At 42.9% G+C, this 13,591-nt stretch overlaps 1 protein-coding gene across 3 annotated transcripts in view; it reads left to right on the forward strand.

The window, feature by feature from the left end:
* Positions 1-13,591, forward strand: part of LOC121858314 (succinate-semialdehyde dehydrogenase, mitochondrial-like) — a 96,241-nt gene that overhangs the window by 77,040 nt on the left and 5,610 nt on the right. For all 3 annotated transcript variants that reach the window (XM_042354652.1, XM_042354654.1, XM_042354653.1), the window contains one exon: positions 7,406-7,493. In XM_042354652.1, the coding sequence (XP_042210586.1) occupies positions 7,406-7,493 (88 nt within the window). The remainder of the gene's footprint in view (positions 1-7,405; positions 7,494-13,591) is intronic.

Below are 13,591 nucleotides of genomic sequence, written 5' to 3' on the forward strand. Positions count from 1 at the left end.
AAGGCAGAAAACGGTTCAGTTGTGACAGCAGCTGCCTCTATAACCAACTGGTAGCAAGCCCCTCCAGCAATGATCCATACACACACGCTGCAGTCACTTTATATTAAATTCTTGCGTATTGCTTTGACTTCTGTAATTCTGTGCATAGATTACGAGGGTTGACCGGTCTCTTGCAGATAGAGTACAAAGCTGTAAATATCTCACGGAGATCCAAAGTGATACCCTGGGCCATTAGGGGTATGAGTTTAAGTTTGGAGACCTCTCCCACCCACCTCAGACCCACAGCTCCCCACAGTGACAACACCCAATCTCCCACAGAGATCTCCTCGTTGCGTGAACAAGCTCTCCTCTTTTGATTGCCTCGTCCAAAAAGATCTCCTTCAACTGATTAGAGTGGATGGAAACTTCCTAAGCGCCAGGTTTATGTTACCAAGGAGAGAAGAGGAAGATATTAGTACCGCAGAGGAGAGTCTGAAAAGGCAGCGCCCAGGAATGAGCAAAGATGCAGAGAACTAGAAGATATATATAAAGTGGGGATGACTTGAGAAGAGGATGTGGTTGAAGTCTTGATTTCCCTGGTAGCCTCCCCAACGATCTCTCTCTAAGATTCTTCTGCTACTACTAATGCTGATATGACTAGAGGTACTGGTGCCTCATTTTCCCAAGTGGTTCAACAATAATTCCTCAAAAACTGCAGCTAGCGCCTCCCCTCTCTACAAGTCTGGCCTTCTTATCAGATATTTGGGGGAAAGGCGTCGGCGTTATGAACTATGCAGCAATGGTTGACCTGTCGGTTACCACAGCCTAAACAGATGATACAACTCATTATAACGTCGCCAAGACACAAGCATGCTCGAGCACACACACTTCAGTGCCTCCTCGACAGCACTCTGACTGTAAGGGGGCCATTAGCCCGACAAGTTACAGGAACATGTTGAGGGCAGCTCAAGCACTCAGAAACTCCTCAATATGGCAACGGTAAGAATCTTTTGATACCATTTTGTAAGACTGAAAAAGATGTTCAGAGAGAAGTTGATATTTGTCACGAAATTCTCAAATTTGTGAAGACACAACTCAAGACAATCATTTAGCAGATATTTGGATGAAGAAGCTAGTTCAGCGTCTCATTTCTTGACCCACTTCCTCCCTTCAGAATCTTTGTTGCAAAATATACGTCTGAGGCCTTAGTGTCAAACTGGCTTCGTTCTAGCCCTGACCAGAGTGAGGCTGTGTCTTCTACAGAAAGGGTAAAAGCAGCAAGTAACCCCTCACCCTCCAGCACCTTCAGCAGCAGCTTTGTGTAACAGCTGCAGCGAGACAGCATAATGCCTCCGTGCCCAGCTGCTCCATGGCGTGCGAAGATGCGACATAGGAGTCACTGGGCTTACACAGTCAAGTGCCCTGCCTAGCAAAGTTCAGTACGTTTGCATTAAGTGGTATTGCAACAAATGTTGTTGCGTGAAGACACAGAGACACCACCAAGGATCGAAGTCATCACTCAGGTAATTAACAAGCCTTCCTCATCAGCAGGCATCAAGGCATTTAATGTCCAGTCGTTCACCAAATGCGTGTACATTGTTTCACGAACCACGGCCTTCAGCACATCAGTGTCGTCATTTCTCACGTGCTTGTCATCTTGTGTTCAGATGTTACCTGACACGATTGCTGTATCCTCGTGGTGGTCACAACACTTAGCAAGTTTTAGAGAATGCCCGGAGCAACCTACAGCCCCTCCTCAGACAACGAACTGACAGCTGATGGTTGGATGGCTCCAGCTTTGCCAGGATCTTTCTGGGCTCTTACCTTTAGTGGCAGTCTTGCTCAGCCAGTTGATGTTCATGATGGGATCCGACTCCGCTTTTATCATATAATGTGTCAAGAGTTGGCCATTATTTCCAGAAATTCTAAACTTATTTTAAAGTCACCCATGTCAACAGGTTGAAGAATTCCCTATCTTTACCTAACCACGTCCTTCTGATGCAAGAGCTTACCTTCTCAAGGGTTTGCTGGCGTGTTAGTTCAAGAAAAATCTTTAGGATCCACCACTCCAAGCCGATGGTGGGTCCACCTATGAATTCATCTTAAGGATGGTGCCACCTTTTGCCATCCGCCCTGTGTTGATTCCTCCACGCCTACAAGGGCTAGTTAGACCAGCTTACGACTCCATGGTTGCTCAGGAATCATCAAGCCCGGCCAGAACCTTCACCTTGGTGCCACACCCTCTCATCCCCTGTGAAACCAAACCTCTTGGTAGATGCGGATCACCCACCGATCTATCAAAACTTAGCAGCAAGTTTCCCGTCCAGCCCCGCCTTAGCCACACCCTTCGCGGCTGTTCCAAAATGTGGACCCGAAGAAGTTTTTACAACGATGGGTGCCTTGTGTTAGTTATTAGCGGGTCGAGTTGGCGAAGACCAACATTTGACTTCATTCATCACACCATATAGAAGATATCAGTTTTGCAGGGCCCCATAGGATTTGCCGCTCTGAATTGATGCATTCTGTCAGTAATAAACTGCTGACCCTTTAAAGGTCCGCAATTGTGTCAAGGTGGTTGATGATATTTTACTCGCCAGCAAGACTTCTGCCCCACTTCTCGAATATGAAGTTCTCACCAGATGTGTAAATCAGGATTACCCTCCGCCTTCAACAAGTTTGTAGTGGCGCGCACCATCAGTGAACTTCTGTGGGTACACTCTCTGAGCATCAGGTATACTTGTGAGAAATTAGTGGAATCAAGTTTTCCAGCCTGCCAACCTGACGGAGCCTCCACGTTCTTTTTGGGTCTGGTCAGTCAGCTGGCTGATTTCTCACCTGACATCTCTGTAGCTCAGCCCGTTCGCCCCTGCTGGGCCCCAGGAGGACATTCCTGTGGACCCTAGATCATCAAGAGACCTTAGCCGTCCAAGCAGGCCCTCTTAAGTCCACCTGTCCTCACCTGTTGCGACCCAGCCCTACCCACCGTTCTCCCGGGCTGGCCTCAGCTCCCCGTTAGTTCGCCCTTCTGCAGGACCTGGCGAACTCCGCTTAATTCGGTGTGGATCCGGTTCATGAACCTTGAGACCCACGATATACTACGATTAGGCTAGAGATGTTGGCTGTTGTCTGGGGCGATGTAATTTCGCCCTACCTGATAGGACTTCGGCACTTCACCCTCTTCCGCGGATCATTGCCCTCTTGTACCTATTATCCAATCACCTCTTTGGATGCAGCTGAAAGAATCCTGCGCCTTCAGCGTTTGAAAGAAAGCTCTCGCCTTATCTCTTCCACGGCTGTGTGGCGTCTTGCCGGGTAGTTGCTGTGCATCCCGGATGCCCCTAACTGTCAGTCGCCCACCTGAAGGGCGAGATGTTGTGTTCTACAGCTGCGCATCCTCAATCCAGTACTCTCGTGAGCCGTCTTCACATCAAGAAGTCTACAGCACCCGGATACCGAACAAGACCGCCGAATCTCGCACCCGCCTTGAGCCGACCCTTCCACACCTACATCCGGCTGCGTCGACTATGTCCCCAAAGTTTCCCTCTAACGTCGACCTTCCATAGTCGCTACTCATACTGCAGTCGCGAGACCTCTATTGTAGCCGGAGAGAAGTCTTGTATGTAGTCCCGCGAGTGATCTGTCCCTACTGCACCTACACCGCCCGTACCAGCAGCCGCCTTCGACAGCCATTGAGGTGGGGCCACCAAACAACCGGGTGAAGCAGGCGCTTCATTTTAGCCCCGGAATCGGCGTGGACATTGCAAGTGCCGTCCATGCCTTGAGCCCGTGCCAGATTCTGCAACCCAGCCAGCAACAGGAACCTTTAATGCGGCGATAATAAGACGCCGGTGTGGCGACTTCTTTTTGCAGTGGCAGGAAGTCCTTCTCGTCGTACCTGTTGTCGTCCCCTGTGGTAGTGATACAACGGCTACTGCTACCATCCGGAATTTCAGACATTACTTCAGTGAAGTTGGTGTTCCCCTCCGTCTCAGGACTGATGGAGGACCCCAGTTCACCAGCCACGAGTTCCGGGACTTCATGGACCGTTGGGGAGTCCGTCATGTCGTGACCTCGCCCCACTACCCCCAGGCGAATGGACACGCTGAAGCTGCAGTCAAGACTGTTAAACACCTGATCCTTAAGGTGTCACCCTCAGGAAATATTGACTGCGAGGATTTCGATCGAGGCTTGTTAGAGTTACGCAACACCCCAAACTTCACCGGACGCTCCCCAGCCCAGGTTCTATATGGACATCATCTCAGGTCTTGTGTTCCTGCCCACCCGAAGTCTTTTTCTCAAGAATGGCAAGCCAAGACTGAAGAATGTGACCGCCGTGCAGCAAAACGAGCCGCAGATGTCGCTGCTCGGTACGACTGTCATGCCCGCCCCCTTCCCAGGTTGAGTATCGGCCAGCAGGTCAGGATTCAAGATCGGGTATCTCACCGCTAGGACAAGGTTGGGGTTGTCATGGGTATTGGCCAGTCCAGGGACTACCAAGTGCGTCTTCCTAGTGGTAGAGTATGGTGGAAGAACCGTCGTTTCCTCCGACCTGTGGAGCTGCCTAGTGTTGACCCTTCCCCAGTTGAGTCCCCTAATGTTGATGTCTTTACAGTAAATCCATCCCCACCTTGTGTTTCTGCCCCGGTACTCCGCAGGTCCGAGCGACTCAGAAACAAAAGGTCCACTCAAGATGAAACTATGAGCGTATAGGGGGGAGGGAGGTGTATAATATGGACACGAAGTAGTACCTTAAGCTGTGTATTCTTATATTACTCTATTAATTATGTATAGTAAAGTATTACAGAACATGTATTAATCCTATGTAATATTTCCATTTATTATGCACCATGTTATGTATGTGAATTATCATATTTACATATTATGTATTCAGCTTGTGAATGCTGGCATCTGTACATGCCAGCGCGGAGTGATACAGAGAGTTGAGATCGCTAGTCCTTATGGTGTGGAAGTTCCTCTGTATATCTCCCGTACGAGAATAAGAACCTATTTTCAAGATAACAAGTGTTTGCATATACCCTCAGTAGTGTAGAACATTTTGGGAGTATCAAAGACAAACATAGAGAACCAATTACCCAATATCTCGCTGAAATAATAGATTCGGTTAACGAACGACTCTGTGGAACGAACTGTGTTTGTTAACCGAGGGACCACTGTATTGTATATATACATATGAGTTTGAAAGTTAGGAAAAAAACAAGAAATAAATCAGGAAAGGCCAAGAAATTTTACTATTGACATATTGTGAGAACCCTAGAAAATTAAAGTATAGTAAAGCCTCGAATAACGACGGTAATGTGTCCTCCAATATTGCAGTGTAAGGTGAATCATCGTATCGTGAATCATGAATTAAAATAAAGCAATAGTAATGAGATGCATTCCAAAGTCTGACCTTTTCATATCTTTTGTGTGGCATTTTACCCTCTTTTCCCCCAAAACAATAAAATTAATGAAAAATGCAAACTATGTTCTTTAAATAATGTGTATGAATGCACCTTATACAATATAAATCAATAATAATAATAATAATAATAATAATAATAATAATAATATGGTCTCACAAGAGGAGATGGGATGCCATTGGTGTTGTCAGTATTACACCCATAATGTCAGTTACCTATCTGAAACTGAAGAAAATAAGACCCTCCAGTAAAATTAAAGTAAAAAAAAATATGTATCTTTCAATTAATGTTATTTAATGTACAGTATAAGTAACCACTGATGGTTACATGATCATTTATCTCATTAAGAATATGTACAAAAGATTCATTATTGTTTATTACTGAATATGTATTTGATTGAATTAATGTTTATGCATGCAAAATGAACAATACAAATTATTAATAATATGCAGAACATTAAAACACACAAGAGGAGTGTTTACACCCATGATGATGGTTTTGCATATGAAACTGAAGAAAATAAAACCTTGGTTGTAGCTGTAGTAAAATTGATGTACAAAAATTAATATGTATGTTTAAATTAATGCTATTTCATGGTAAATGGAACAATAGAAGTAGCTGACCACTAATGGTTAAGATAAAAAACGACTGATTGCACAATGCCAACATGTGTAAATGCGTACATGTGAAAGCATATTGTCATATCTTTACATAAGACTATGAAAGGACACTTACTACTGGCGGTAAAGTCAAAAACATAAATATAGCCAATGAATATTGTTGTGTGAGTTTTTACCCGGATGACGAATTCATCAGGTTCAACTCTGGCTGAAGCTGTAGCTTTCCAAAAGATACTATAGCTCGGGGGTTCCCAAACCTGGGGTCGCGACCCCAAATGTTGTTGGAAGGCTCATTAGGTAGGGTCGCAAAGAGGTCATGGGGTCGCTGGGGTCCTTTGGGTCTGCTAGTGAAATGATTTGGGGTCGCACTGGATAGTTGACAACACTGGATTGGGTCGTGCTAGAAAAAGCTTGGGAACCCCTGCTATAGCTGTTGCTGAACTTGAAGCTGTTAATGAATCTGTAGTTTTTGCTGAAGCTGCTGCTGAATTTGATGGTGAAGCTGTACCTGAAGTTGATGGTGTAGCTGTACCTGAAATTAGTGGTGTAGCTGTACCTGAAATTGATGGTGTAGCTGTAGCTGAAGTTGATGGTTTAGACCTTCGAATAATAAAACTGTCAAAAGAACTTTGCACAGCTGATTTCTTTTCTCATTTAAATCTTTATGTAGAGGTCATGTGCTTTTTTCACGTCCCTGTTAATTTTAATCCTTCGTTCTGTTAGTGGATCCAATTCGGAAAATATGTTCATTGCTTTTTCCATATAATATCCACAGACCTCTCACCTTTTTCCTATCATTTTAACACATCTAATTTCTCAGTTAAGCGTATAAACTTTCTTTTAGCTTTTGAACTTGCACTGTTGCTCCTATTGAATAGAGACACAAAAATGCCATAAAAAGCCTGAAAAGTTTTTCCTTTTTCTATTCAAATGCGTAAAAACAAATGGCTCACCAAGCTGCGACTGTTTATACTAATGATGCTGGCGTTACCACTCACAAGCCTGGCAGCCTCCGTGCACAAGTCATGGTTTTTATTTATTTTTTATAATACTTATCAGGATTTTATTATTTATATAAAAAATTAATTATTTCTTTCTATTTTCGTTGTAAATACGAAGAAAATAACGGTGTAAATTTAATTTGGTCCTAAACTAACCAGGGTCTTAAATATGTATGAATCTTCTTTAGTATAACCGTCGTTATCGGAGGCTTTTCTGTATCTGAACTGCTAATCATCTGTTTGTTTTTCAGGGTTAGAGATTCAGAAGTCCTCTTTCAGGGCTTTTCCTTCTCTGACTAATGGTTGATAGGAATCAACAGGAAATTCACCATTTTGTTTATTTAATTAAATTTTTATAACTTCTTTCATTTGAATTTCCTCACAGATTCAAATGTGAAGAAGAGGCTGTTAACATTGCAAATGCATCCAAGTTTGGCCTGGCCTGTTACTTCTATAGTCAAGATGTATCACAGGTAAGCCAGTGTTAACCCGTACTATGATGGCAAGTTTTTCCAAAAATGTCATTTGAGGTCCAGTTTAAAAAAAATTGGCCTTGATTGTTCACATGTCTGATGGGTGGTGCATCTTGGTCTGAGGCTTGCATTGGCCCAGACACTGCCAAATAGGTATTAGACAGCATTTTTTTTCCAGCACTTATGCATTATATTCTGAAATTAGTTTTTATTTATATTATCATTTACTTCCAATCATGCCTGACATAATTTTGTAGGCAACTGAAAGCACATTTACACTGAATATAAACATTAACCCAATATGTGACAATAGCACGCCTGGCTGCCATGGTGACGCATGTGTAATACGGATACTCCTACCTTCACTGAAAACAACGCAATTTACTATATTTGTTCCGATAGAAACTAATTATTTCCGATCATTTATGGATTGCAAGTATACTTGTAAGCACTTATTATACACAATATAAACCAAAATACAGTAGTACCCCAATTTACGAGGTCAATTGAACCCACAGGGTACCGCGGAAAGTGAAAACAGCGTAAAGTGAACAACAGAACATATGGGATTAATTCCAATAGAGACTGGCCCGACCCCCAAACTCCACTTTTTCTGACACAATACCTATGTTGTAGTAAAAATAACATCTAAATTTTATGATGGTATGCTCACACAATTAATATTTAAGAGAAATACAGTCGCCAGGTTAATGTCCATTCAAATAATGGACTCAAATCCCCCCCCCCCCTCTTCCCAGCTCACTAGCTCCTACCTCTCTGATAAATGTTTGGGTGAAAACTCTAGATTTTAACATTTAGTAATAAATAATACCTCAGACTAAAGTTAGGATAATATAATTGACATTTCTGGATTCCTTGCAGGTCAGGGAATATTTTGAATGTAAACTTCATATATTTTGCACAAAAGATAAAATATTTGCTTTGTGTAAACCAAATTATTACATTAGATCTAAAATTTGTATGTCTAATGCAAAATCCATGATGTTTATATTCAAAATGATCATCATATTGTAAGAATTCCAGCAATGTAAATTATATTCTGGTCGAGTAATTTGTATGAATTTTATGAGCTAAAACAAATATCTTCAGTTAATAAAAAAAAAAATATTCTTCACGACACTATCTGTCAATCAAAGTACCCCACCTTGCCTCCCCCCTCCTCACACTCACGCCAGCTGGGTCGGTCGGTCCCAACCCTCCCCCCCACCTTCCCTCCCTACCAGATAAATGTGTGGGTGAAAACTCTAGATTTTAACGTTTAGTAATAAATAATACCTCAGACTAAAGTTAGGATAATATAATTGACATTTCTGGATTCCTTGCAGGTCAGGGAATATTTTGAATGTAAACTTCATATATTTTGCACAAAAGATAAAATATTTGCTTTGTGTAAACCAAATTATTACATTAGATCTAAAATTTGTATGTCTAATGCAAAATCCATGATGTTTATATTCAAAATGATCATCATATTGTAAGAATTCCAGCAATGTAAATTATATTCTGGCCGGGTAATTTGTATGAATTTTATGAGCTAAATGAAAAAAAAAAAAATTATACTTCACCGCGTATATGAGTAGATGCACCGCGGAAAGTGAAAGTCTGGTTCTGGCAAGGTACCGCGTAAATGAGAAATCGCGGAAAGTGAAACCGTGTAAAGTGGGGTAATACTGTATAATGTTTGTCTCTTATGGATACTCACAATGAACACTATCATGCTGGAATTATTAGCTACTGGGGCTTTATCAACACAAACACGTCTCAGCTTGTTTACATTGCTGTCCTCTTGTTTACATTTACAATTATAATTTTGTAAATATTCTTACATATATAGGCACTTATAATTATGTTTCTGTACACTATTTACACACTTCCACCACACTCTAATAGTACTTGTACTTCTTGCACCTCTATATCACTTCCTCTTTCCTGCTGAAGGGAGACATCAACCATGAAACAGCCTGAGTGGTGATGGTAGATGAAGCAGCTGTGGAAGGGAGGAATCACACTATCACCATGAGTTGTAAAGCTCTCAATAACATTGTCAACATCCTCAGGATCACGCTGGTCCCTTGGAAACAGATGTTGCACAATTTCCTTGTTACTAAGTCCCTTACACCGGGACATGATTTATCACACTGACTCAACATTGAGATAAGCCCCTCTAACCACACACAAGGTGCTGTATGGTACTGTTTGAATTGCCTATTAGTCTATAATAGCAATAATAATATATCCTATTGATTCTCTTTCGAGTCTGACCGTGCACGAAATTGAATTGCCAAAGGTATATACGAGGTCTGTCCCCCTGACATGGTGCATCCTAGAGTGCTAAGAGAGTTGTGCAACTAGCTTGCAGAGCCCCTGAAGATCCTGTTTTGTAAATGCCTGGATGACCAAATGGTCCCCAGTGAATGGAAATTGGCTTATGTGAGTCCTATCTTCAAGAAGGGTGATCATCACTCCACGAACAACTATAGACCGGTGAGCCTGACCAGCATAATATGTAAAGTAATTGAGAGTATTATCAGAGATGCCGCTATGGAACATCTAATACAAAACAACCTTGTAAAGGATTGCCAACACGGTTTTAAGCCCGGGCGCTCCTGCTTAACACAATTGCTCAAAGTATTGGATATTTGGACCCATATTCTGGAACGGGGTGGTAATATCGACAATATTTACCTAGATTTTGCCAAGGCTTTCGACAGTGTACCCCACGAAAGGCTGAAAATCAAACTGGAGGGGTACGGAATTCGGGGAAATGCCCTAGCGTGGATAGAAGACTTTCTACATGACCGCAAGCAGTGTGTGGTGATTAATGGCACGAAATCGTCATCAGTACCTGTCACAAGTGGGATACCACAGGGCAGTGCATTGGGCCCGCTGTTGTTTGTTTGTTTCCTAAATGACATGCCTGACATTGTACACTCCTCCATACAAATGTTTGCCGATGATGCCAAGTTATTTCAGGAAATTATAACCAAGTGGACTGTGAAGAGCTGCAGAAGGACCTCTGTGAGCTCCAGGAATGGTCGAAGAAATGGCTGCTGTGATTCAATGTCACGAAGTGTAGAGGATGCACCTGGGGCGTACCATCGGTAAGGAGGCGTATCATATGTCCCAATGGGATGAAGAAACTGCACCAGTTGAGACTGAATGTGAGAAGGACCTAGGTGTGTATGTTGACAATGAGCTGAAGTTCTCGGGCCATTGTGAGAAGAAGGTAAACCAGGCAAATAAATTATTGGGTCTTATAAGAAGGTCGTTCAGATATCTAGACGGTCCGTCCCTCGTAACGATCTTCAAGAGTGAAGTGCTTCCCCATCTGGAGTACTGTCACCCCGTCTGTTCCCCGAGATATGCTAGGGACTGTCAGTTGGTTGAAAATGTTCAAAGGAGGGCCACCAGACTGGTGCCTGCACTTCGGCACCTCAGCTACCCTGAAAGATTGGAGCGCCTGAACTTGCCTTGTATAAGCATCTCAGGGGGCACTACTGAGTCGAGTGTCCTTACTTGGAGCTGGCGGACGCTCGCCCCATAACGGGTCACAGCTCAAGATTGAAGAAGCCGCAAGTCCAGAAAACTGCGAGGGCAAACTTTTTCGGAGTGAGGGCTTGTAAACTCTTGGAACAATCTACCAGAGAATGTTGTGACGGCACCGAGTGTGAGCTCTTTCAAGACAAGACTTGACCAACACTGGAGCGGGTTCAGGTATATTTAGGAGCCGGTGCATGCCCAGTAGTTGCCAACAGTGCGTGACAGAGACGTGACCGATCGCCCAAGCGGCTAACGTGCCGATCAGTGGCCAAGAGGATAAAAGTAAAAGAAACCGAACTTTTTAACCCTTAAACCCCGGGTTAGGGTGCTGCTGGCAGTAACACCACCCCCCCCACCCCCACTCCTCCCACCCCTGCGTGCTCGTGGGGTTAAATAAAAAAATAACTTTAAAAAACAAAAATAATAATAATAATAAAAAATAAATAAATGGCGGGAAAATAGGAGGACGTTCTGTAACGTCACCTGGGGCGTGCTAGTCGGACGTTCTGGAATGTTACCCGGGGCCTAAGGGTTAAATTGTGCGCCAACGAGCCAGCGCAGCGTGCTCGCGACGGGAGTGCTGTGTAGAGCTGACCTTCACCTTTTAGTCTATCATTGGCTGCATCATGCCACGTCAATTAGTCATCGAGCTACACGCACTAGAGCGAACGTGTGCTTAGTGCATTTGGCGATTTGTTGCAAGTTGAACAATGCAGGATCTTGAAGAGCAACGTGTTTGCATGAAATTCTGTTTCAAATTGGGAAAACTTTTAAGGAGACTTTTCAAGTTTTGCAACAGGCTTATGGGGAAAATTGTTTGAGCCATACACAATGTCACTTGTGGTGCCAATTTTTCAAAAGGGGAAGAACATTCACCGAAGACGATCCCAAATATGGACATCAGAGTCGCTCAAATGTGGAGGTGATGTTGATCATCTGTTTTGGTTGGAAGGGCGTCATTCATCATGAGTTTGTTCCACATTGTCAGACAGTCAATAAAGAGTTTTACTTGGAGGTCCTGAAGCGTTTGAGGGAGGCAGTGCGAAGGAAGAGGACAAACAAGACCTGGATGCTGCACCATGACAATGCACCTGCTCATCCATCGCTCCTTATCCTTGACTTTTTGGCGAAGCACGAGACGACTATCGTCCCCCAGCTGCCCTACTCTCTGGATTTGGCTCCTGCGGACTTTTTTTGTTTCCAAAGTTGAAATCCACCCTGAAAGGTCGCCAATTTCAGACGATAGAAGAGATAGAAGAAAATTCGCTACGAGACCAGCACACCATCCCTCAAAACACGTTCCAGGACTGGAAAAAATGCTGGGAGCGGTATATCAACAGTGGAGGGGAGTACTTTGAAGGAGACAAGTCTGATTAAGTTGTAAGTAAAGCAGTAAATTTGTTTTTTAAAAGGTTTGGTTTCTTTTTGGACAGACCCCATATACATACTAAACACTGACTGACATAAAATTCAAAGGGTACATTTACGTACATAACGATACATAACCTTATACGGTTTAATACCTAGTGATGACACGAGAGCTTTTGACCCCCGCTTACTTAACTAGACAAGTAAAATTCATTTAACCACTTCACTATAATTGAACAAGACATTACTCACAAATGTTCCTATTCAGAAACACATCCAGGATTGTCAAAGAAATAGAAATGAGCTCACAAAATTTACTTCTGTTGCTCGAGAAAACATGAATACGACCCATAACTGTGCATCTTGGCTCTTCGGAGATAATAACCTCCAATGTTAGTAAATTGACAAGAGTGGTTTGTTGTCAAAAGTCAACCCCCTAATAATGCATACAAGTTAAAGTTACATCCAAACCGGGTTGGGAAGTTGAAACTGAGATACCAAATCCAAAACCACTTACATTCATTATATTCATATATGCTGTAAGCTGGATCATGGGATCACAGACAAATGATCAAAAACATCAAAGTGAAAATGGGAATATTCTGAATCATGTTCTTTCTGTTCATTACCCACAAAGACAGATTTTACAGGCTCGGTGTTTACTCCTTGATTCATGTGGCATGTCAGACTTGACCCAGGCAATTAATGCATGGGCTGGTTGATTAAATTGTTTGATCTAAGTACAGTACTTGTACACACAAATAGAAACACCTGTACTTTAACCCCTAGGCCCCGGGTGACGTTCCAGAACGTCTGACCAGCGCGCCCTGGGTGACGTTCCAGAACACACGTCAATTCCCGCCACGGTTTTAAATGCCCAGCATGGGTTATCAGGTTCCAGTGTGACTATTTGCCTGTCACACCACACACTCAGCCACAGGGAAGCTTCCGGAACATAATTACCTACTTTTGTTTGTTTCATTTTCATTGTTTGTCGATTTTATCATGTTGTATCAAAATAATATTGATAAAAGTTGTGTAGTTGTATTGTAGGGTAGTATTATGATTATGTTATAAATGTTTTTATTTGTGGAATAATTATTATTTTATGCATTACTTGCTCTACCAAACACAAAGACAGTCAGGCAGACTGGCGACCGACTGGTGAG

This window comes from Homarus americanus, unplaced genomic scaffold (assembly GCF_018991925.1).
Source record: "Homarus americanus isolate GMGI-L3 unplaced genomic scaffold, GMGI_Hamer_2.0 scaffold57980, whole genome shotgun sequence".
Classification (NCBI taxonomy): domain Eukaryota; kingdom Metazoa; phylum Arthropoda; class Malacostraca; order Decapoda; family Nephropidae; genus Homarus; species Homarus americanus.